Source organism: Lonchura striata, chromosome 25 (assembly GCF_050655825.1).
Source record: "Lonchura striata isolate lonStrDom1 chromosome 25, ASM5065582v1, whole genome shotgun sequence".
Taxonomy (NCBI): Eukaryota; Metazoa; Chordata; class Aves; order Passeriformes; family Estrildidae; genus Lonchura; species Lonchura striata.
Window position 1 is genome coordinate 5,127,338 of NC_140727.1, and position 23,361 is coordinate 5,150,698.

Here is a 23,361-nt window from a genome sequence, read left to right on the forward strand (position 1 = left end):
TGGCACCGGGGGTGGTACTGGAGGTGGCACTGGGGGTGGCACTGGATGGTGGCACTGGGGGTGGCACCGGGGGTGGCACTGGATGGTGGCACTGGATTGTGGCACTGGATGGTGGCACCGGGGGTGGTACTGGAGGTGGCACCGGGGGTGGCACTGGATGGTGGCACTGGATTGTGGCACTGAATGGTGGCACTGGGGGTGGCACTGGATGGTGGCACTGGATGGTGGCACTGATGGTGGCACCGGGGGTGGCACTGGATGGTGGCACTGGATTGTGGCACTGAATGGTGGCACTGGGGGTGGCACTGGATGGTGGCACTGGATGGTGGCACTGATGGTGGCACCGGGGGTGGCACCGGGGGTGGCACTGGATGGTGGCACTGGATGGTGGCACCGGGGGTGGCACTGGCACTGCGGGGACCCGGCGCTGCCGTTCCGGGGTTGGGGACAATGTGTGGGGACAAAGGGATGGTGGCACGCCGGGCGGGTGCCACCAGTGCCAGTTCGGGTTGGAATTTGGCCGGGCAGGGGACGGTGACACGGGGAATGGTGGCACGGGTGGCGCAGGGCACGACTTCCCGAGCTGTGCCCGTTTTCCCCTCGATGTCCCCAAAATCCCGGTGCCAGCCCGGTGCCCGTTTCCCCTCGGTCTCCCCGAAATTCCCGTGCCATTCCCATGCCATTCTGTGCCATTCCCGTGCCATTCCCATGCCATTCCCGTGCCATTCCCATTCCCTTCCGTGCCATTCCCATGCCATTCCCATGCCATTCCGTGCCATTCCCGTGCCGTTCCGTGCCATTCCCGTTCCCTTCCGTGCCATTCCGTGCCATTCCCGTGCCATTCCCATTCCCTTCCGTGCCATTCCCGTGCCATTCCCATGCCATTCCCGTGCCGTTCCGTGCCATTCCCGTTCCCTTCCGTGCCATTCCGTGCCATTCCCGTGCCATTCCCATTCCCTTCCGTGCCATTCCCGTGCCATTCCGTGCCATTCCCGTGCCATTCCCGTGCCATTCCCGTGCCGTTCTGTGCCGTTCCGTGCCGTTCCGTGCCGTCCCGTGAATATTTATTGCCGTTATTCCAGAACTAAAGCCTGGGCTGGGAGCGGGGGGGGCGGGGGTCGCGCTGTCCCCTCCCCGTCCCTCCCCCCGTCCCTGTCCCGGTCACGTCCCGCTCGATCCCCGCGGGCCGCGTGACAGCGGAGCGGGGCCGGTATCGATCCCCGACCGGCACCGATCGATCCCCGGGAGCCGCCGGCAGCAGCGGCGGGGCCGGGCTGGGGCGGCTCCGGGGGTCCCGGGGGGATCCTGGGGGGATCCTGGGCAGATCCCGGGGTCCCGGGGGGATCCCGGGGGGATCCTGGGCACCTCCAGGAGGATCCGGGCAGCTCTGCAGGATCCTGAGAAGCTCCAGGAGATCCTGGGGGATCCTGAGGGGTCTCGGGGGGTCCTGGGGGGGTCTCGGGGGGATCCTGGGGGGATCCTGGGCAGATCCCGGGGTCCCGGGAGCTCCGGGGGGACCCGGAGAGGATCCTGGGCACCTCCAGGAGGATCCGGGCAGCTCCGCAGGATCCTGAGAAGCTCCAGGAGACCCTGGGGGATCCTGAGGGGTCTCAGGGGGTCCTGGGGGGGTCCTGGGGGGATCCCAGCGGATCCTTGGGGGTCTCAGGGGGTCCTGGGGGGATTCCAGGGGATCCTGAGGGGTCTCAGGGGGTCCTGTGGGGGTCCTGTGGGGATTCCAGGGGATCCTTGGGGGGTCTCAGGGGGTCCTGGGGGGTCTTGGGGAGATCTCAGGGGATCTTGGGGGATTCCAGGGGGATCTCAGTGGATCTCAGGAGGTCCTGGGGGGGATCTTGGGGGATTTCAGGGAGGTCCTGGGCGTTCTCAGGGGGTTCTTGGGGGGATCTCAGGGGGATCCCGGGGGTTCTCGGGGGGATCCCGGGGTTCCCGGGATGGCGGGGCACGCGGCGCCGCGGTGCCGGGCGCCGGGCGGTGACGGCGGCGCCGTGGCCGCAGCGGTGCAGACGCGCTTCGTGGAGGAGCCCGAGGACCGGACGGTGGTGGCCGGGCAGAGAATCGTCCTGTCCTGCGTGGTGCTCAACTACTCCGGCATCGTGCAATGGACCAAGGACGGGCTGGCCCTGGGCATGGGCCAGGGCCTCAAAGGTGCCACGGGGGCTGGGGGCTGCGGTGGGGACGGGTGGCTTGGGGGACACCACTGGGGACGGGTGGCTTCTGGGGACACCACTGGGGACGGGTGGCCCTGGGGGACACCACTGGGGACGGGTGGCTTCTGGGGACACCACTGGGGACGGGTGGCCCTGGGGAACACCACTGGGGACGGGTGGCTTTGGGGGTGGCACCCCAGGGCAGGGGCTGAAAGGTACCCGGGAAAGGGAGGGTGGCCCTGGGGGTGTCCTCGTGTGACTCCCCAGTGCTGTCCCCACAGCCTGGGCGTGGGATTGGGGTGTCTCTGTGTCGTTGGGGTGTCCCATGGGTGACCCATGGGATTGGGGTGTCCCTGTGGGATGGGGGTGTCCCCCTGTGTGACCCATGGGATTGGGGTGTCCCTGTGAGATTGGGGTGTCCCTGTGGGATGGGGGTGTCCCCCTGTGTGACCCATGGGACTGGGGTGTCCCTGTGGGTTTGGGCTGTCCCTCCGTGCCCACGGTGTCTGTCCATGCCCATGGTGTCCCTCCGTGCCTGTGGTGTCCCTCTGGGTTTGGGCTGTCCCTCCGCACCTGCGGTGTCCCTCTGAGCCCCTGGTGTCCCTCTGTGCCCCTGGTGTCCCTCTGAGCCCCTGGTGTCCCTCCGTGCCCGCGGTGTCCCTCTGGGTCCATGGTATCCCAGTGGGTTTGGAATGTCCCTCCGTGCCCGCGGTGTCCCTCTGGGTTCATGGTGTCCCTCCACGCCCGCGGTGTCCCTTTGTGCCCGCAGTGTCCCTGTGGGTTTGGGCTGTCCCTCCGTGCCCGTGGTGTCCCTCCGTGCCTGTGGTGTCCCTCTGGGTCCATGGTGTCCCTGTGGGTTTGGGCTGTCCCTCCGTGCCCATGGTGTCCCCCCGTGCCCGCGATGTCCCGGTGGGGCCGGGCTGTCCCTCTGAGCCCCTGGTGTCCCTCCGTGCCCGCCGTGTCCCGGTGGGTTTGGGATGTCCCTCCGTGCCCGCGGTGTCCCGGTGGGTTTGGGCCGTCCCCCCGTGCCCGCGGTGTCCCGGTGGGGCCGGGCTGTCCCCGGTGACGCGCCGTGTCCCCGCAGCGTGGCCGCGGTACCGCATCGTGGGCACGGCCGACTCGGGCCAGTACAACCTGGAGATCCGCGACGCCGAGCTCTCCGATGACGCCGTCTACGAGTGCCAGGCCACCGAGGCCGCGCTGCGCTCGCGCCGCGCCAAGCTCACCGTGCTCAGTGAGCCTGCCCCGCCGGCCCCGCGGCTCCCGGTGCCCCACGCGCTGCCCGGTGCCCCACGCATGTGCTCCCCGGTGCCCTACATGGTTCCCGGTGCCCCACGCATGTGCTCCCCGGTGCCCCACACGGTTCCCGGTGCCCCACGCGGTGCCCGGTGCCCCACGCATGTGCTCCTGGTGCCCGACACGGTTCCCGGTGCCCCACGCGGTGCCCGGTGCCCTACATGGTGCCCGGTGCCCCACGCATGTGCTCCCGGTGCCCTACACGGTGCCCGGTGCCCCACGCGGTGCCCGGTGCCCCATGTGCTCCCGGTGCCCCACGCGCTGCCCGGTGCCCCACGTGCTCCCGGTGCCCTACATGGTTCCCGGTGCCCCACACGGTTCCCGGTGCCCTACACGGTGCCCGGTGCCCCATGTGCTCCCGGTGCCCTACATGGTGCCCGGTGCCCCACGCATGTGCTCCCCGGTGCCCTACATGGTGCCCGGTGCCCCACACGGTTCCCGGTGCCCCACACAGTTCCCGGTGCCCCACGCGGTGCCCAGTGCCCCACACAGTTCCCGGTGCCCTACATGGTTCCCGGTGCCCCACACGGTTCCCGGTGCCCCACGCGGTGCCCGGTGCCCCACGCATGTGCTCCCCGGTGCCCTACATGGTTCCCGGTGCCCCACACAATCCCTGGTGCCCCACACGATTCCCGGTGCCCCACACAGTCCCCGGTGCCCCACACGGTCCCCGGTGCCCCACACGGTTCCCAGTGCCCCACACAGTGCCCAGTGCCCCACACAGTGCCCAGTGCCCCACACACTTCCCAGTGCCCCACAAAGTCCCCGGTGCCCCACACTCTCCCCAGTGCCCCACACGGTCCCCGGTGCCCCACAAAGTCCCCGGTGCCCCACACGGTTCCCAGTGCCCCACACGATTCCCGGTGCCCCACACGGTTCCCAGTGCCCCACGCACTTCCCAGTGCCCCACAAAGTCCCCGGTGCCCCACACTCTCCCCGGTGCCCCACACAGTCCCCGGTGCCCCACACTCTCCCCAGTGCCCCACACTCTCCCCAGTGCCCCACACGGTCCCCGGTGCCCCACACGGTCCCCGGTGCCCCACACTCTCCCCAGTGCCCCACACGATTCCCAGTGCCCCACACGGTTCCCGGTGCCCCACACTCTCCCCGGTGCCCCACACGATTCCCAGTGCCCCACACGGTCCCCGGTGCCCCACACGATTCCCGGTGCCCCACACGGTTCCCGGTGCCCCACACTCTCCCCAGTGCCCCACACAGTCCCCGGTGCCCCACACTGTCCCCAATGCCCCACACTGTCCCCGGTGCCCCACACTGTCCCCAATGCCCCACACTGTCCCCGGTGCCCCACACTGTCCCCAATGCCCCACACTCTCCCCAGTGCCCCACACGGTCCCCAGTGCCCCCTCCCCGCCCCCAGGCCGTGCCCCCGAGCCGGTGTCCCCTCTGTCCCCCCGCAGTCCCCCCGGAGGACCCCACCATCGACGGCGCCCCCGAGATCCTGCTGCGGGCAGGGACCCCCTACAACCTGACGTGCCGCGCCCGCAGCGCCAAGCCCGCGGCCACCATCGCCTGGTTCCGCGACGGGCTGCAGCAGGACGGCGCCGTCACCAGCACGGTACGGCGTCCCCGCGCTGTGCCCGCGGGCACGCGTCCCTGTGCCCGGTGCCACCAACCTGTGCTGTCCCCGCGGGCACGCGTCCCTGTGCCCGCTGCCACCCTGTCCCTGTGCCCGCTGCCACCACCCTGTGCCCGCTGCCACCACCCCATCCCTGTGCCCACTGCCACCCCGTCTCTGTGCTCGCTGCCACCACCCCGTCCCTGTGCCTGCTGCCACCACCCTGTGCCCGGTGCCACCCGTCCCTGTGCCCACTGCCACCACCCCGTCCCTGTGCCCGCTGCCACCAACCTGTGCCCGCTGCCACCCATCCCTGTGCCCGGTGCCACCCGTCCCTGTGCCTGCTGCCACCACCCTGTGCTGTCCCTGCTGCCACCCTGTCCCTGTGCCTGCTGCCACCCTGTCCCTGTGCCCGCTGCCACCACCCTGTGCCCGGTGCCACCACCCTGTGCCCGCTGCCACCCGTCCCTGTGCCCACTGCCACCACCCTGTGCCTGCTGCCACCACCCTGTGCCTGTGCCCGCTGCCACCCGTCCCTGTGCCCGCTGCCACCCCGTCTCTGTGCCCGCTGCCACCACCCTGTGCCCGCTGCCACCCTGTCCCTGTGCCCGCTGCCACCACCCTGTCCCTGTGCCCACTGCCACCCCGTCTCTGTGCCCACTGCCACCCCGTCTCTGTCCCTGCTGCCACCCCGTCCCTGTGCCCACTGCCACCACCCTGTGCCCGCTGCCACCACCCCATCCCTGTGCCCGCTGCCACCACCCCATCCCTGTGCCCTCTGCCACCACCCCGTCCCTGTGCCCGGTGCCACCCGTCCCTGTGCCCGCTGCCACCACCCTGTCCCTGTGCCTGCTGCCACCCCGTCCCTGTGCCCGCTGCCACCACCCTGTGCTGTCCCTGCGGCCACGCGTCCCTGTGCCCACTGCCACCCTGTCCCTGTGCCTGCTGCCACCACCCTGTGCCCACTGCCACCCGTCCCTGTGCCCGCTGCCACCACCCTGTGCCCACTGCCACCCCGTCTCTGTGCCCGCTGCCACCACCCTGTGCTGTCCCTGCTGCCACCCCGTCTCTGTGCCCGGTGCCACCACCCTGTGCTGTCCCTGCGGCCACCCCGTCTCTGTGCCCGGTGCCACCACCCTGTGCTGTCCCTGCTGCCACCCCATCCCTCTGCCCACTGCCACCCTGTCCCTGTGCCCGCTGCCACCACCCTGTGCCCGCTGCCACCACCCTGTGCTGTCCCTGCTGTCACCCCTTCCCTGTGCCCGCTGCCACCACCCGTCCCTGTGCCCACTGCCACCACCCTGTGCCCGCTGCCACCACCCCATCCCTGTGCCTGCCACCACCCTGTCCCTGTGCCTGCTGCCACCCCGTCCCTGTGCCCACTGCCACCACCCTGTGCTGTCCCTGCTGCCACCACCCTGTCCCTGTGCCCGCTGCCACCCGCCCCGTGCTGTCCCTCTGTCCCCCACCCCGTGCTGTCCCCAGTCCCTCTGGACCTGTCCCCATGTCCCCAGCCCCTCTGGAGCTGTCCCCGTGTCCCCAGCCCGTCTGGAGCTGTCCCCATGTCCCTCTGTCCCGCTCCCCGTGTCCCCAGTCCCTCTGGAGCTGTCCCCGTGTCCCCAGCCCCTCTGTCCCCCTCCCCATGTTCCCAGCCCCGCTGGAGCTGTCCCCAGCCCCGCTGGAGCTGTCCCCTCCCCGTGTCCACTCCCGTGTCCCCCCCGCAGGAGCTGCTGGCCGATGGGAAGCGCGAGAGCACCACGAGCCTGCTGGCCATCAACCCCACGGACCTGGACATCGGCCGCGTCTTCTCCTGCCGCAGCTCCAACGAGGCCGCGCCGGCCGGCAAGGAGACCTTCGTCCGGCTGAACGTGCACCGTCAGTGGGGACGGGGACGGGGACAGGGGACAGGGGGACAGGGACAGGGGGACAGGGACAGGGACAGGGACAGGGGGACAGGGGGACAGGGACATGGGGACATGGGAGACCTTCGTCCGGCTGAACGTGCACCGTCAGTGGGGACGGGGACGGGGACAGGGGACAGGGGGACAGGGGACAGGGGACAGGGGGACAGGGACATGGACAGGGACAGGGGACAGGGACAGGGACACGGGGACAGGGACAGGGACATGGGAGATGGGAGACCTTCGTCCGGCTGAACGTGCACCGTCAGTGGGGATGGGGACGGGGACAGGGGACAGGGACAGGGACAGGGGGACACGGGGACAGGGACAGGGACAGGGACAGGGACAGGGGGACATGGGAGACCTTCGTCCGGCTGAACGTGCACCGTCAGTGGGGACAGGGACAGGGACGGGGACAGGGACAGGGGCAGGGACATGGGACAGGGACAGGGACATGGGAGACCTTCGTCCGGCTGAACGTGCACCGTCAGTGGGGACGGGGACGGGGACGGGGACAGGGACAGGGGGACACGGGGACAGGGACAGGGACAGGGACAGGGGGACATGGGAGACCTTCGTCCGGCTGAACGTGCACCGTCAGTGGGGACGGGGACAGGGACAGGGGGACAGGGACAGGGGCAGGGACATGGGACAGGGACAGGGACAGGGACATGGGACAGGGACAGGGGGACAGGGACAGGGACAGGGACAGGGACATGGGGACAGGGACAGGGACAGGGACAGGGACATGGGACAGGGACAGGGGGACAGGGACAGGGGGACATGGGAGATGGGAGACCTTCGTCCGGCTGAATGTGCACCGTCAGTGGGGACGGGGACAGGGACAGGGACAGGGACAGGGGACAGGGACAGGGACAGGGACACGGGGACATTGGGGACAGGCTCAATGTCCACTGTAAATGCGGACAGGGACAGAGGACACCAGGGCTGGATGGAGATTTTGGGGGATTTTTGGGGACTTTGGGGGGATTTTCGGGGTGCTGCAGGCGGGAGCGGTGCTGGTGGAAGGGATTTGCTGGAGCAGGAGGAGGAGGAGGAGGAGGAGGAGGAGGAGGAGGAGGAGGAGGAGGAGGAGGAGGACGAGGAGGAGGAGGAGGAGGCAGGGCCGGGACTCGCTGGCTGCTGCGGCAGGGGCGGCCCCCAGCGGGTGACAGCCCCGGGGCGGGCGCTGCCCCAGCCCGGAGTTTTGGGGACCCCCCGCGCCCCCCTGAGCCCGGCCGGTGCCCGCAGATCCCCCGACGGTCACGCTGTCCATCCAGCCGCAGACGGTGCAGGAGGGCGAGAGGGTCGTGTTCACCTGCATGGCCACGGCCAACCCCGAGATCAAGGGATACAGGTGACCCCGAAACCGCCGCGACCGCGCCGGGGCCACCGGGGGTCACCTGGGGCCACCTGGGATCACCTGGGATCACCTGGGGCCTCCTGGGGTCACCTGGGGTCCCCTGGGGTCTCCTGGGATCACCTGGGGTCACCTGGGGCCACCGGGGGTCACCTGGGGTCACCTGGGATCACCTGGGATCACCTGGGGTCTCCTGGGGCCACCGGGGGTCACCTGGGGTCACCCGGGATCACTCGGGGTCACCTGGGGCCACCTGGGGTCACCTGGGGCCACCTGGGGTCACCTGGGATCACCTGGGGTCACTCAGTGTCCCCCCATGGCTCTGCGTCCCCTCCCCACCCCAAACCTCCTGGGACTGGGAATTGGGATTGGGAATTGGGATTGGGAATTGGGATTGGGAATTGGGATTGGGATTGGGGTCAAAGGTCCCCACCATGGCTCTGAGTCCCCTCCCCAAAACCCCCTGGAAATGGCAATGGGGATTGGGAATTAGGATCAGGATTGGGATTTAGGATGGGGATCAGGATTTCGGATGGGGATCGGGATTTCGGATTGGGATTGGGATTTTGGATGGGGATCGGGATTTCGGATGGGGATCGGGATTTCGGATGGGGATCGGGATTTCGGATGGGGATCGGGATTTAGGATCGGGATTTCGGATGGGGATTGGGATTTCGGATGGGGATTGGGATTTCGGATGCGGATCGGGATTTAGGATCAGGATTGGGAATTAGGACCAAGATTGGGATTTCGGATGGGGATCGGGATTTCGGATGGTGATCGGGATTTCGGATGCGGATCAGGATTTCGGATGGGGATCGGGATTTCGGATGGGGATCGGGATTTAGGATCAGGATTGGGAATTAGGACCAAGATTGGGATTTCGGATGGGGATCGGGATTTCGGATGGGGATCGGGATTTAGGATGGGGATTGGGAATTAGGACCAAGATTGGGATTTCGGATGGGGATCGGGATTTCGGATGCGGATCGGGATTTCGGATGGGGACTGGGATTTCGGATCAGGATTGGGATTTCGGATGGGGATCGGGATTTCGGATGGGGATCGGGATTTAGGATGGGGATCAGGATTTCGGATGGGGATCGGGATTTCGGATGCGGATCGGGATTTCGGACGGGGATCGGGATTTCGGATGGGGATTGGGATTTAGGATCAGGATCGGGATTTAGGATGGGGATCGGGATTTCGGATGGGGATTGGGATTTAGGATCAGGATCGGGATTTAGGATGCGGATCGGGATTTCGGATGGGGATCGGGATTTCGGACGGGGATCGGGATTTCGGATGGGGATTGGGATTTAGGATCAGGATCGGGATTTAGGATGGGGATCGGGATTTCGGATGGGGATTGGGATTTAGGATCAGGATCGGGATTTAGGATGCGGATCGGGATTTCGGATGGGGATCGGGATTTCGGATGCGGATCGGGATTTCGGATGCCGATCGGGATCTCGGACGGGGGCCGGGGTGCCACGGTGTCCCGGCTGTCCCAGGTGGGCCAAAGGGGGGGTGATCATCGAGGAGGCCAAGGAGAACAGGTACGACACGCAGGTGGACTACACCTTCTTCACGGAGCCCGTGTCCTGCGAGGTGCACAACGACATCGGCAGCACCAACGTCAGCACGCTGGTGGACGTGCACTGTGAGTGAGCCCGAAGCGCCCCGAACCCCGAAACCGGCCCCAAAACCGGCCCCAAAACCGGCCCAAATCCCCCAAAGCGCCCCGAACCCCGAAACCGGCCCCAAAACCGGCCCCAAAACCGGCCCAAATCCCCCAAAGCGCCCCGAACCCCGAAACCGGCCCCAAAACCGGCCCCAAAACCGGCCCAAATCCCCCAAAGCGCCCCGAACCCTGAAACCGGCCCCAAAACCGGCCCCAAACCCCAAAACCGGCCCCAAAACCGGCCCCAAAACCGGCCCCAAAACCGGCCCCAAAACCGGCCCCAAAACCGGCCCAAATCCCCCAAAGCGCCCCGAACCCCGAAACCGGCCCCAAAACCGGCCCCAAACCCCAAAAGTGACCCAAATCCCCCCAAACCGGCCCCAAACCCCAAAACCGGCCCCAAACCCCGAAACCGGCCCCAAACCCCAAAAGTGACCCCAAAACCGGCCCCAAACCCCGAAACCGGCCCCAAAACCGGCCCCAAATCCCAAAACTGGGCCCAAACCCCAAAACCGGCCCCAAAAGTGACCCCAAACCGGCCCAAACTCCAAAACCGGCCCCAAAACCGGCCCCAAAACCGGCCCCAAACCCCAAAACTGGGCCCAAACCCCAAAACCGGCCCCAAAACCGGCCCCAAAACCGGCCCCAAACCCCAAAAGTGACCCAAATTCCCCCAAACCGGCCCCAAACCCCAAAACTGGCCCCAAAACCGGCCCCAAACCCCAAAACTGGCCCCAAACCCCGAAACTGGCCCCAAAACCGGCCCCAAACCCCAAAACTGGCCCCAAACCTAAAAATGGCCCCAAACCCTAAAACTGGCCCCAAAACTGGCCCCAAACCTAAAAATGGCCCCAAACCCTAAAACTGGCCCCAAAACTGGCCCCAAACCCCAAAACCGGCCCCAAACCCTGAAACCGGCCCCAAAACCGGCCCCAAACCCCGAAACTGGCCCCAAAACTGACCCCAAACCCCCAAAAGTGACCCCGAACCCCTCCCACCCGCTCCTCGGGTGTCCCGCAGTCGCCCCCCGGATCGTGGTGGACCCCAAGCCCACGGTGACCGACATCGGCTCCGACGTCACCCTGACCTGCGTGTGGTCGGGGAACCCCCCGCTGACCCTCACCTGGACCAAGAAGGAATCCAACATGGTAGGACCCCCTTCCCGGGGATTCCGGAACGTTCCCCATCCCCTCGGGGTCAGGGGCACTCCGCGTGTCCCGAAATCCCAAAAAAAAAATCCCAAAAGAAATCCACAGAACTATCGGAAAAGAAATTCCAAAAGAAATCCCCAAAGAAATCCCGGATTGGGATTGGGGTTGGGATTCAGGATTGGGGTTGGAATGGGGATTGGGATTCAAGATTGGTGTTGGGATTGGGTTGGGATTGGGGATTGGGGATTGGGTTTGGGGTTGGGGTTGGGGTTGGGATTGGAGTTGGAATGGGGATTGGGATTCAAGATTGCTGTTGGGATTGGGTTGGGATTGGGGATTGGGGATTGGGGATTGGGGATTGGGGATTGGGGTTGGGATTGGGGTTGGGATTCAGGATTGGGGTTGGGATTGGGGATTGGGGTTTGGGTTTGGGGTTGGGGTTGGGATTGGGGTTGGGGTTGGGATTGGGGATTGGGGTTTGGGTTTGGGGTTGGGGTTGGGGTTGGGATTGGGATTCGGGATTGGGGTTGGGATTGGGGATTGGGGATTGGGTTTGGGGTTGGGGTTGGGGTTGGGGTTGGGATTCAAGATTGCTGTTGGGATTGGGTTGGGATTGGGGATTGGGGATTGGGGATTGGGGATTGGGGATTGGGGATTGGGTTTGGGGTTGGGTTTGGGGTTGGGGTTGGGATTGGGATTGGGATTGGGGATTGGGGATTGGGGATTGGGGATTTGGGATTGGGGATTGGGGATTGGGGATTGGGGATTGGGTTTGGGGTTGGGGTTGGGGTTGGGATTGGAGTTGGAATGGGGATTGGGATTCAAGATTGGTGTTGGGATTGGGTTGGGATTGGGGATTGGGGATTGGGGTTTGGGTTTGGGATTGGGGATTGGGGATTGGGGATTGGGTTTGGGGTTGGGGTTGGGATTCAGGATTGGGGTTGGGATTCGGGATTGGGGTTGGGGTTGAGATTGGGATTCGGGATTGGGGTTGGGATTGGGGATTGGGGATTGGAGATTGGAGATTGGGGATTGGGGATTGGGGATTGGGTTTGGGGTTGGGATTCAGGATTGGGGATTGGGGATTGGGTTTGGGATTGGGGATTGGGGATTGGGGATTGGGGATTGGGGATTGGGTTTGGGATTGGGGATTGGGGATTGGGGATTGGGATTGGGGATTGTTTGGGGTTGGGATTTGGGATTGGGGTTCGGTTTGGGATTGGGATTCGGGATTTGCATTGGGGTTCGGTTTGGGATTGGGGTCAAACGTGACCCCAGAAGTTCCCCACCGTTCCTCCGTGCCCCCTCCGCACCCCAAATCCCCCCAAAGCCGGGCCCGGGACTGGGATTCCCCCGGGAACGACTCCGGGCGGGCTGCCGGGCGTTGGGGTGTCCCCAGTGTCCCCCGGGTGTCCCCAATGTCCCCTCGGGGTGTCCCCAGTGTCCCCTGGGTGTCCCCAATGTCCCCGGTGTCCCCCAGGTGTTCCCTGGGGTGTCCCCAATGTCTCTGGGGTGTCCCCAGTGTCCCTTGGGTGTCCCCCGGGTGTCCCCCGGGGTGTCCCCAGTGTCCCCAGTGTCCCCCGGGTGTCCCCAATGTCCCCCAGGGGTGTCCCCAGTGTCCCCCGGGTGTCCCCAATGTGCCCCAGGTGTTCCCTGGGGTGTCCCCAATGTCCCCCGGGTGTCCCCAATGTCCCCTCGGGGTGCCCCCAGTGTCCCCCGGGTGTCCCCAGTGTCCCCTGGGTGTCCCCAATGTCCCCAGTGTCCCCTTCGGGTGTCCCCAGTGTCCCCTCGGGGTGTCCCCAGTGTCCGTCGGGTGTCCCCCGGGTGTCCCCAGGGGTGTCCCCCGGGTGTCCCCAGTGTCCCCTTGGGGTGTCCCCAGTGTCCCCGTGCCCCCCGGGTGTCCCCAATGTCCCCAGTGTCCCCTTGGGGTGTCCCCAGTGTCCCTCGGGTGTCCCCCGGGTGTCCCCAATATCCCCCGGGTGTCCCCAGTGTCCCAATGTCCCCAATGTCCCCTCGGGGTGTCCCCCGGATGTCCCCCGGGTGTCCCCAGTGTCCCAATGTCCCCAATGTCCCCTCGGGGTGTCCCCCGGGTGTCCCCCGGGTGTCCCCAGTGTCCCCAGGGGTGTCCCCAATGTCCCCCGGTGTCCCCCAGGTGTCCCCAATGTCCCCAATATCCCCCGGGTGTCCCCAGTGTCCCAATGTCCCCAGTGTCCCCCGGGTGTCCCCAGTGTCCCCAATGTCCCCTCGGGGTGTCCCCAGTGTCCCCCAGGGGTGTCCCCCATGTCCCCGTGTCCCCCAGGTCCTGAGCAACAGCAACCAGCTGTACCTCAAGTCGGTGACGCAGGCCGACGCCGGCCAGTACGTGTGCAAGGCCATCGTGCCACGGATCGGCGTGGGCGAGAGGGAGGTCACCCTCTTCGTCAACGGTCAGCCCCCCAGAAACCCCCAATCCCCCCAAAAACCGCAAATCCTCCCAAAAAAACCCAAATCCCCCCAAAAACCCCAAATTCTACCAAAAAAACCCCAAATCCCCCCAAAAAACCCAAATCCTCCCAAAAAACCCCAAATCCCCCCAAAAAACCCAAATCCCCCCCAAAAAACCCAAATCCCCCCCAAAAAAACCCCAAAAATCCCAAAATCCTCCCCAAAAACCCCAAATCCCCCGAAAAACCCCAAATCCCCCCCAAAAAACCCAAATCCCCCCCAAAAAAACCCCAAAAATCCCAAAATCCTCCCCAAAAACCCCAAATCCCCCCAAAAACCCCAAATCCTCCCAAAAAAATCCCAAATCCTCCCCAAAAATCCCCAAATCCCCCCCAAAAATCCCAAATCCCCCCCAAAAACCCCAAATCCCCTCCTGTCTCCCCACAGGGCCCCCATTCCCAATTCCCCCATTCCCATTCCCCATTCCCATTCCCCATTCCCCATTCCCAATCCCCATTCCCATTCCCCATTCCCATTCCCCATTCCCCATTCCCCATTCCCCATTCCCATTCCCCATTCCCCATTCCCCATTCCCATTCCCCATTCCCCATTCCCATTCCCCATTCCCCATTTCCCATTCCCCATTCCCCATTCCCATTCCCCATTTCCCATTCCCCATTCCCCATTCCCATTCCCCATTCCCCATTCCCCATTCCCCATTCCCCATTCCCATTCCCCATTCCCATTCCCCAATCCCCATTCCCATTCCCAATCCCCATTCCCCATTCCCCATTCCCCATTCCCCATCCCCATTCCCAATCCCCATTCCCCCATTCCCATTCCCATTCCCATTCCCATTCCCATTCCCCATTCCCCATTCCCATTCCCCAATCCCCATTCCCATTCCCCATTCCCCATTCCCAATTCCCGATTATTCCCCATTCCCCATTCCCATTCCCCATTCCCCATTCCCCATTCCCCATTCCCCATTCCCGATTATTCCCCATTCCCCATCCCGATTATTCCCCATTCCCCATTCCCGATTATTCCCCATCCCAAATCCCGCCTGTCTCCCCGCAGGGCCGCCATTCCCAATCCCCATTCCCGATTATTCCCCATTCCCCATTCCCGATTATTCCCCATTCCCCATTCCCGATTATTCCCCATTCCCATTCCCCATTCCCATTCCCCATTCCCATTCCCATTCCCCATTCCCATCCCCATTCCCCATTCCCCATTCCCGATTATTCCCCATTCCCCATTCCCGATTATTCCCCATTCCCCATTCCCATTCCCCATCCCCATTCCCGATTATTCCCCATTCCCATTCCCGATTATTCCCCATTCCCGATTATTCCCCATTCCCATTCCCGATTATTCCCCATTCCCCATTCCCCATTCCCATTCCCGATTATTCCCCATTCCCCATTCCCCATTCCCAATTCCCGATTATTCCCCATCCCCATTCCCCATTATTCCCCATTCCCATTCCCGATTATTCCCCATCCCAAATCCCGTTCCCGTGTCCCCGCAGGGCCGCCCATCATCTCGAGCCGGCCGGTGCAGTTCGCGGCGCGCGGCGGCCGCGGTTCGGTCGAGTGTTTCATCGGCAGCACGCCGCCGCCCGACCGCATCGTGAGTCCCGCCCGGGCACCGCCACGGGAACCCAAAACTGACGGTTCCAATCCAAAATACAGACATTCAACATTCGACATTAAAAACTAAAAATTAAACATTAAAAATTAACCATTAAAAATTAACCATTAAAAATTAAACATTAAACATTAAACATTAAACATTAAACATTAAACATTAAAAATTAAATATTAAAAATTAAATATTAAAAATAAAAGTTAAAAAATTAAAAATTAAAAATCAAAAATTAAAAATTAAAAATTAAAAATTAAACATAATTAAAAATTAAACATTAAAAATTAAATATTAAAAATTAAATATTAAAAATAAAAGTTAAAAAATTAAAAATTAAAAATCAAAAATTAAACATAATTAAAAATTAAACATAATTAAAAATTAAACATTAAAAATTAAAAAGATAAAAATTAAAAATTAAAAATATAACAATATAAAAATTAAAAATTAAAAATGGAAAAATTAAAAATAAAAATAAAAAATTAAAAATTAAAAATATAAAAATTTAAAATTAAAAATTCAAAATAATAAAATAAAAATAAAAATAAAAATAAAAATATAAAAATTAAAAATATAAAATATAGAAATAAACATTTAAAATTTAAAATTTAAAAATATAAAATTATAAAAATTAAAAATTAAAAATATAAAAATTAAAAATTAAAAATTAAAAATTAAAAATATAAAAACTAAAAATTACAAATTAAAAATAATAAAATACAAATAAAAATAAAAATAAAAATAAAAATATAAAAATTAAAAATATAAAATATAAAAATAAAAATTTAAAATTTAAAATTTAAAAATATAAAATTATAAAAATTAAAAATTAAAAAATTAAAAATATAAAAATTAAAAATTAAAAATTAAAAATTAAAAATTAAAATATAAATAATATACAATATAGAATACATAATATAGAATACATAATATATAACGTATAAAAAATATAATAAATAAATAATAAAGATAAAAGTAAAAGAAATAAATAATAAAAATCATATTTAATAAAAATAATATAAAATAAAATAAGAAAGACATAATAAAAATCACATTCAATGACATAAATATCTAATAATAATAGTACAAAAATTAAATAAAATAAATATTGACTACAAACATTATCAACTGAAATGATAAATAAACAATCACGCTAATAGAAAACAAAACACCAATAATCGCCGTAGCAGCACCAAATCAATCCCCAAGAGCCAATCAAAGGCCAGGGCCCGGAATCGTTAATGACCCGCCCAGGCCCCGCCCCTGACGCGGCCCCGCCCCGCAGGCCTGGGCGTGGCAGGAGAACGTTCTGGAAGCCGGCACGCTGGAGCGCTACACGGTGGAGAGGAGCAGCACGGGCAGCGGCGTCCTGTCCACGCTGACCATCAACAACGTGGTGGACGCCGACTTCCAGACGCGCTACAACTGCACGGCCTGGAACAGCTTCGGGCCCGGCACGGCCATCATCCAGCTCGAGGAGAAAGGTGACACCAAAATGGAGCTTGGGGACAGCTTGGGTTGGGATGGAACAGCTTTGGGTTGGGCATGGCCATCATCCAGCTCGAGGAGAAAGGTGACGCCAAAAGGGACCTTGGGGACAGCTTGGGTTGGGATGGGACAGCTTCGGGCCCGGCACGGCCATCATCCAGCTCGAGGAGAAAGGTGACACCAAAATGGAGCTTGGGGACAGCTTTGGGTTGGGCACGGCCATCATCCAGCTCGAGGAGAAAGGTGACACCAAAATGGACCTTGGGGACAGCTTGGGGTGGGATGGGACAGCTTTGGGTTGGGAACGGCCATCATCCAGCTCGAGGAGTAAGGTGACACCAAAAGGGACCTTGGGGACAGCTTGGGGTGGGATGGGACAGCTTTGGGTTGGGCACGGCCATCATCCAGCTCGAGGAGAAAGGTGACACCAGCACGGAGCTTGGGGACAGCTTGGGGTGGCCTTGGGTTGGGCACGGCCATCATCCAGCTCGAGGAGAAAGGTGACACCAAAATGGACCTTGGGGACATCTTGGGGTGGCTTTCGGTTGGGATGGGACAGCTTCGGGCCTGGCACGGCCATCATCCAGCTCGAGGAGAAAGGTGACACCAAAATGGAGCTTGGGGACAGCTTGGGGTGGCTTTGGGTTGGGATGGAACAGCTTTGGGTTGGGCATGGCCATCATCCAGCTCGAGGAGAAAGGTGACACCAAAACGGAGCTTGGGGACAGCTTGGGGACATCTTGGGGTGGCCTTGGGTTGGGATGGGACAGCTTTGGGTTGGGCATGGCCATCATCCAGCTCGAGGAGAAAGGTGACACCAAAAGGGACCTTGGGGACAGCTTTGGGTTGGGCATGGCCATCATCCAGCTCGAGGAGAAAGGTGACACCAAAAGGGACCTTGGGGACAGCTTGGGGTGGCCTTGGGTTGGGATGGGACAGCTTTGGGTTGGGCATGGCCATCATCCAGCTCGAGGAGAAAGGTGACACCAAAATGGAGCTTGGGGACATCTTGGGTGGCCTTGGGTTGGGATGGAACAGCTTCGGGCCCGGCACGGCCATCATCCAGCTCGAGGAGAAAGGTGACACCAAAATGGACCTTGGGGACAGCTTGGGGTGGGATGGGACAGCTTTGGGTTGGGCATGGCCATCATCCAGCTCGAGGAGAAAGGTGACACCAAAATGGACCTTGGGGACAGCTTGGGTTGGGATGGGACAGCTTTGGGTTGGGCATGGCCATCATCCAGCTCGAGGAGAAAGGTGACACCAAAAGGGACCTTGGGGACAGCTTGGGGTGGGATGGGACAGCTTTGGGTTGGGAACGGCCGTCATCCAGCTCGAGGAGAAAGGTGACACCAAAAGGGAGCTTGGGGACACCTTGGGGTGGCCTTGGGTTGGGTTGGGATGGGACAGCTCTGGGTTGGGCACGGCCATCATCCAGCTCGAGGAGAAAGGTGACACCAGCACGGAGCTTGGGGACAGCTTGGGGTGGGATGGGACAGCTTCAGGCCTGGCACGGCCATCATCCATCTCGAGGAGAAAGGTGACAATGGAAGGGAGCTTGGGACACCTTGGGTTGGGTTGCGTTAGGACACTGATCATGGCCATCATCCAGCTGGAGGAGAAAGGTGACCCGGGACACAGCTTGGGGACAGTCTGGGTGGCCTCGAGCTGGAAGTTTGCAGGAATTCCTCTGGGAAGGGCGGTCAGGCTCAGAAGGGGTTGGGTTCTCCATCCCCGGAGTGTCCGAGGAATTCCCGGAATTCCGGGTGACCACCTGGGGACGGGCCCCTCTTGGTGACCCCACAAATCTCCTCGGGGCCGCTCTGTGGGGGTGCCGGGACGAGGGCCCCGGCGCCACCCCAAGCTCCCGTGTCCCCGCAGAGGTCCTGCCCGTGGGCATCATCGCCGGGGCCACCATCGGCGCCAGCGTCCTCCTCATCTGCTGCCTGGTGGCCCTCGCCTGCTTCCTCTACCGGCGCCGCAAAGGAAGTGAGTGAGGGACAGCGGGTGGCCTGGCGGTCACTCCGCGGTCACTCCGTGGTCACTCTGTGGTCACTCTGGGGGTTTCTGTGGGCATCACTTCATGGTCACTCTGGGGGTCTCTGTGGGCATCACTTCATGGTCACTCATTGGTCACCTTGGGTGTCTCTGTGGGGGTCACTTCATCGTTATTCTGTGGTCACTTCATGGTCACTCTGTGGTCACTCTGGGGGTCTCTGTGGGCATCACTCCATGGTCACTCTGGGGATCTCTGTGGGGATCACTCCATGGTCACTCACTGGTCACCTTGGGTGTCTCTGTGGGGGTCACTTCATTGTTATTCTGTGGTCACTTCATGGTCACTCCATGGTCACTCTGGGGGTTTCTGTGGGGATCACTCCATGGTCACTCTGGGGGTCTCTGTGGGGGTCACTCCATGGTCACTCTGGGGGTTTCTGTGGGGATCACTCCATGGTCACTCACTGGTCACCTTGGGTGTCTCTGTGGGGGTCACTTCATCGTTATTCTGTGGTCACTTCATGGTCACTCTGTGGTCACTCTGGGGGTCTCTGTGGGCATCACTCCATGGTCACTCTGGAGATCTCTGTGGGGATCACTCCATGGTCACTCTGGGGGTTTCTGTGGGGATCACTCCATGGTCACTCTGTGGTCACTCAGGGTGTCTCTGTGGGGGTCACTTCATGATCATTCTGTGGTCACTTCATGGTCACTCTGTGGTCACTCTGGGGGTCTCTGTGGGCATCACTTCATGGTCACTCATTGGTCACCTTGGGTGCCTCTATGGGGGTCACTTCATGGTCACTCTGTGCTCACCCAGTGGTCACTCCATGGTCACTCTGTGGTCACTCAGGGTGTCTCTGTGGGGGTCACTTCATGGTCATTCTGTGGTCACTCTGTGCTCACTCACTGGTCACTCTGGGGTCACTCAGGGGTCACTCAGGGTGTCTCTATGGGGGTCCCTCCATGGTCACTCTGGGTGTCTCTATGGGTGTCACTCACTGGTCACTCAGTGGTCACTCAGTGGTCACTCTGTGGTCGCCTGGCAGGCCGCAAGGACGTCACGCTGCGCAAGCTGGACATCAAGGTGGAGACGGTCAACCGGGAGCCGCTGACGCTGCACGCGGACAGGGAGGAGGACACGGCCAGCGTGTCCACGGCCACCCGCGTCATGAAGGCCATCTACTCGGTGAGGGACAGCGGGGACAGCGGCCGGGGACCTGGGAGGGAATTGTCACCTGGGATGGCCGGGATGGGACCTGGGAGGGAATTGTCACCTGGGACAGCCAGGATGGGACCTGGGATGGCCGGGATGGGACCTGGGAGGGAATTGTCACCTGGGATGGCCGGGATGGGACCTGGGATGGCCGGGATGGGACCTGGGAGGGAATTGTCACCTGGGATGGCCGGGATGGGACCTGGGATGGTCAGGATGGGACCTGGGAGGGAATTGTCACCTGGGATGGCCGGGATGGGACCTGGGAGGGAATTGTCACCTGGGCCAGGCCAGGATGGGACCTGGGAGGGAATTGTCACCTGGGACAGCCGGGATGGGACCTGGAGAGGGAATTGTCACCTGGGATGGCCGGGATGGGACCTGGGATGGCCGGGATGGGACCTGGAGAGGGAATTGTCACCTGGGATGGCCGGGATGGCACCTGGAGAGGGAATTGTCACCTGGGACGGCCGGGATGGGACCTGGGAGGGAATTGTCACCTGGGCCAGGCCAGGGAATTGTCACCTGGGACAGCCGGGATGGGACCTGGGAGGGAATTGTCACCTGGGATGGCCAGGATGGGACCTGGGAGGGAATTGTCACCTGGGACAGCCGGGATGGGACCTGGAGAGGGAATTGTCACCTGGGCCAGGCCAGGGAATTGTCACCTGGGACAGCCGGGATGGGACCTGGGAGGGAATTGTCACCTGGGATGGCCGGGGAATTGTCACCTGGGATGGCCGGGATGGGACCTGGGAGGGAATTGTCACCTGGGACAGCCGGGATGGGACCTGGGAGGGAATTGTCACCTGGGCCAGGCCAGGGAATTGTCACCTGGGACGGCCGGGATGGGACCTGGGAGGGAATTGTCACCTGGGACAGCCGGGATGGGACCTGGGAGGGAACTGTCACCTGGACCAGGCCAGGGAATTGTCACCTGGGACGGCCGGGAGCTGCTGGCAGAGGTTGTCCCCAGCCCTGGGAGTGTCCCCAGGGACTGGCTGGAGGCACCTGGGATGGTGGGAACGTCCCTGCCCCGGATCTTTGGGGTTTTTCCCATCCCAAGGAATTCCAGTGTCCCTGATCCCACAGATTCCCCATCCCTGGGAGCGCCCAACTCCACCTTGGGTCCACCTGGGCTAGCGGGAGCCGCCCCTTCCCACCACGGGATGGCTCTCAAGGTTCCTCCCCACCCATCCCATTCCGTAATTCCATAATTCCATAACTCCGTAATTCCATAACTCCGTAATTCCATAACTCCATAATTCCATAATCCCACGGGTTTTGCAGTCGTTCAAGGACGACGTGGACCTGAAGCAGGACCTGCGCTGCGACACCATCGACACCCGCGAGGAGTACGAGCTCAAGGTCCGGTCCCGCCGGGGTTTGAGGGTGGGAAAAGAGGGGCAGATCCCAAATTTTTCTTTTTTCCCCCTAGAATGGGTGGAAAACTCCTGGGATTTCAGGCGTGGGGAGCTGGAATTGTTGGGATGGAGAGGAGATTTTGGGAATGTGCAGCTTGGATCTCCGGGATCAGGGATGAGATCGCAGGGATCTCATCAGATGGAGATGTTCCAGGGAGGGATTTGGGATGGATTTTAGGGAAAAAAGCGCGGTCGGGCTCTGGAGCAGCTCCCAGGGGAATGGGCACGGCCCCAAAAATTCCGGGAGCGTTTGGACAAGGCTCCCAAGGGACAGGGTGGGACTTTGGACTTGGATGGTCTTGGTGTGTCCGTTCCAACCTCGATATTCCGGGATTCCAAGAGATCCGGAATTCCATGAAATCCAGCCCTGCCCTAGTGCTGCCTCCCAGGAAATCCCCAAGGATTCCCAAGGAATGCCAAGGAATTCCCACCCTCCCAAGGAATTCCCACCCTCCCAAGGAATCCTAAGGAATTCCCATCCTCCCAAGGAATGCCAAGGAATTCCCACCCTCCCAAGGAATCCCAATTCCCACCCTCCCAAGGAATCCCAATTCCCACCCTCCCAGGGAATCCCAATTCCCACCCTCCCAGGGAATGTCGAGGAATTCCCACCCTCCCAGGGAATGCCAAGGAATTCCTACCCTCCCAAGGAATTCCCACCCTCCCAAGAAATGTCAAGGAATTCCCACCCTCCCAAGGAATCCTAAGGAATTCCCACCCTCCCAGGGAATGCCGAGGAATTCCCACCTTCCCAAGGAATCCTAAGGAATTCCCACCCTCCCAGGGAATGCCGAGGAATTCCCACCTTCCCAAGGAATCCTAAGGAATTCCCACCCTCCCAAGGAATCCCAATTCCCACCTTCCCAAGGAATCCTAAGGAATTCCCACCCTCCCAGGGAATGCCGAGGAATTCCCACCTTCCCAAGGAATCCTAAGGAATTCCCACCCTCCCAGGGAATGCCGAGGAATTCCCACCTTCCCAAGGAATCCTAAGGAATTCCCACCCTCCCAAGGAATCCCAATTCCCACCCTCCCAAGGAATGCCGAGGAATTCCCACCCTCCCAAGGAATTCCCACCCTCCCAGGGAATGCCGAGGAATTCCCACCCTCCATTCCCGCCGCCCCACGCGCCTCCACGTCCTCTCCCGAGTCCAACCCCAGAATTCCCGGATCCCGCCGGACCTTTCCCCCGTCTCCTCGCAGGACCCCACCAACGGCTACTACAACGTCCGCGCCCACGAGGAGCGGCCGGCCTCGCGCTCCGTCCTCTACGGCGACTACCGCGTGCCGGGCCCCGGCCGCTTCGAGGCGCGGCCGCCCTCGCGGCTCTCGCACTCCAGCGGCTACGCCCAGCTCAGCTCCTACCCCCGCGGCGGCCCCGAATTCCCGGCCGAGGCGGCGGCACCGGCACCGGCACCGGCACCGGCGGACACGGCCAGCCAGCTCTCCTACGAGAACTTCGCGGGCGGCGGCGGCGGCTTCGCGGGCGGCGCCGCGTTCCCGCCCTACCGGCTGGGCTTCGGCGGCGCGGCCGCGGGGCTGGAGCGCGGCGCCTACGAGCCCTTCGACGTGGCGGGCAAGTTCGGCGGCGCGGCGCGCTTCTCGTACACCTCGCAGCACTCGGACTACGGGCAGCGCTTCCAGCAGCGCATGCAGACGCACGTTTAGGGCGGGGAGGGCTCCGCGGGTACCTCACGAGCGTCCCCCTGATATTCAGGGGTTCGCCCCGATTTCCCCCCCGGCCTCTCCTCGGAGCTTCCGTTCGTCGCCCCGGTTCTCTCGCCGGTACGTTCCCGTCCCCGCGGGGCGCGGGCAGGGGTCGGCGCCGCGCTCCTCGTGCCCCTTGCGGCCCCGGCGCCGTTCCCGGAGCTTTCCCAGGGAGCAGCTCTGTGCCAGATCCAGAGGGGCGCGTGAACCCCAAAACCAGCCCAACCCGAACCATTCCCATTGGGATCCGTGTGTTCCCAGATCCAGAGGGGCGCGTGAACCCCAAAACCAGCCCAACCCTGAACCATTCCCGTTGGGATC

The 23,361-nt window shown here is 61.3% G+C and overlaps 1 protein-coding gene across 2 annotated transcripts in view; it reads left to right on the plus strand.

Moving 5' to 3' along the window:
* KIRREL1 (kirre like nephrin family adhesion molecule 1) overlaps positions 1 to 23,148 on the plus strand; it is a 39,184-nt gene extending 16,036 nt beyond the window's left edge. The window contains exons 2-15 of one of the 2 annotated variants that reach the window (XM_085560883.1): positions 2,014 to 2,163; positions 3,250 to 3,399; positions 4,880 to 5,037; positions 6,762 to 6,912; positions 8,190 to 8,295; positions 9,813 to 9,961; positions 11,003 to 11,130; positions 13,433 to 13,559; positions 15,092 to 15,192; positions 16,493 to 16,691; positions 18,577 to 18,684; positions 19,743 to 19,882; positions 21,200 to 21,277; positions 22,537 to 23,148. In XM_085560883.1, coding sequence (XP_085417009.1) covers positions 2,014 to 2,163; positions 3,250 to 3,399; positions 4,880 to 5,037; positions 6,762 to 6,912; positions 8,190 to 8,295; positions 9,813 to 9,961; positions 11,003 to 11,130; positions 13,433 to 13,559; positions 15,092 to 15,192; positions 16,493 to 16,691; positions 18,577 to 18,684; positions 19,743 to 19,882; positions 21,200 to 21,277; positions 22,537 to 23,001 — 2,210 coding nt within the window. In that variant the 3' untranslated portion in view covers positions 23,002 to 23,148. Of the gene's footprint in view, positions 1 to 2,013; positions 2,164 to 3,249; positions 3,400 to 4,879; positions 5,038 to 6,761; positions 6,913 to 7,261; positions 7,535 to 8,189; positions 8,296 to 9,812; positions 9,962 to 11,002; positions 11,131 to 13,432; positions 13,560 to 15,091; positions 15,193 to 16,492; positions 16,692 to 18,576; positions 18,685 to 19,742; positions 19,883 to 21,199; positions 21,278 to 22,536 lie in introns of those variants that run through there. The other variant, XM_085560884.1, reaches the window with a different exon arrangement.
* The last annotated feature ends 213 nt before the right edge of the window (positions 23,149 to 23,361 follow it).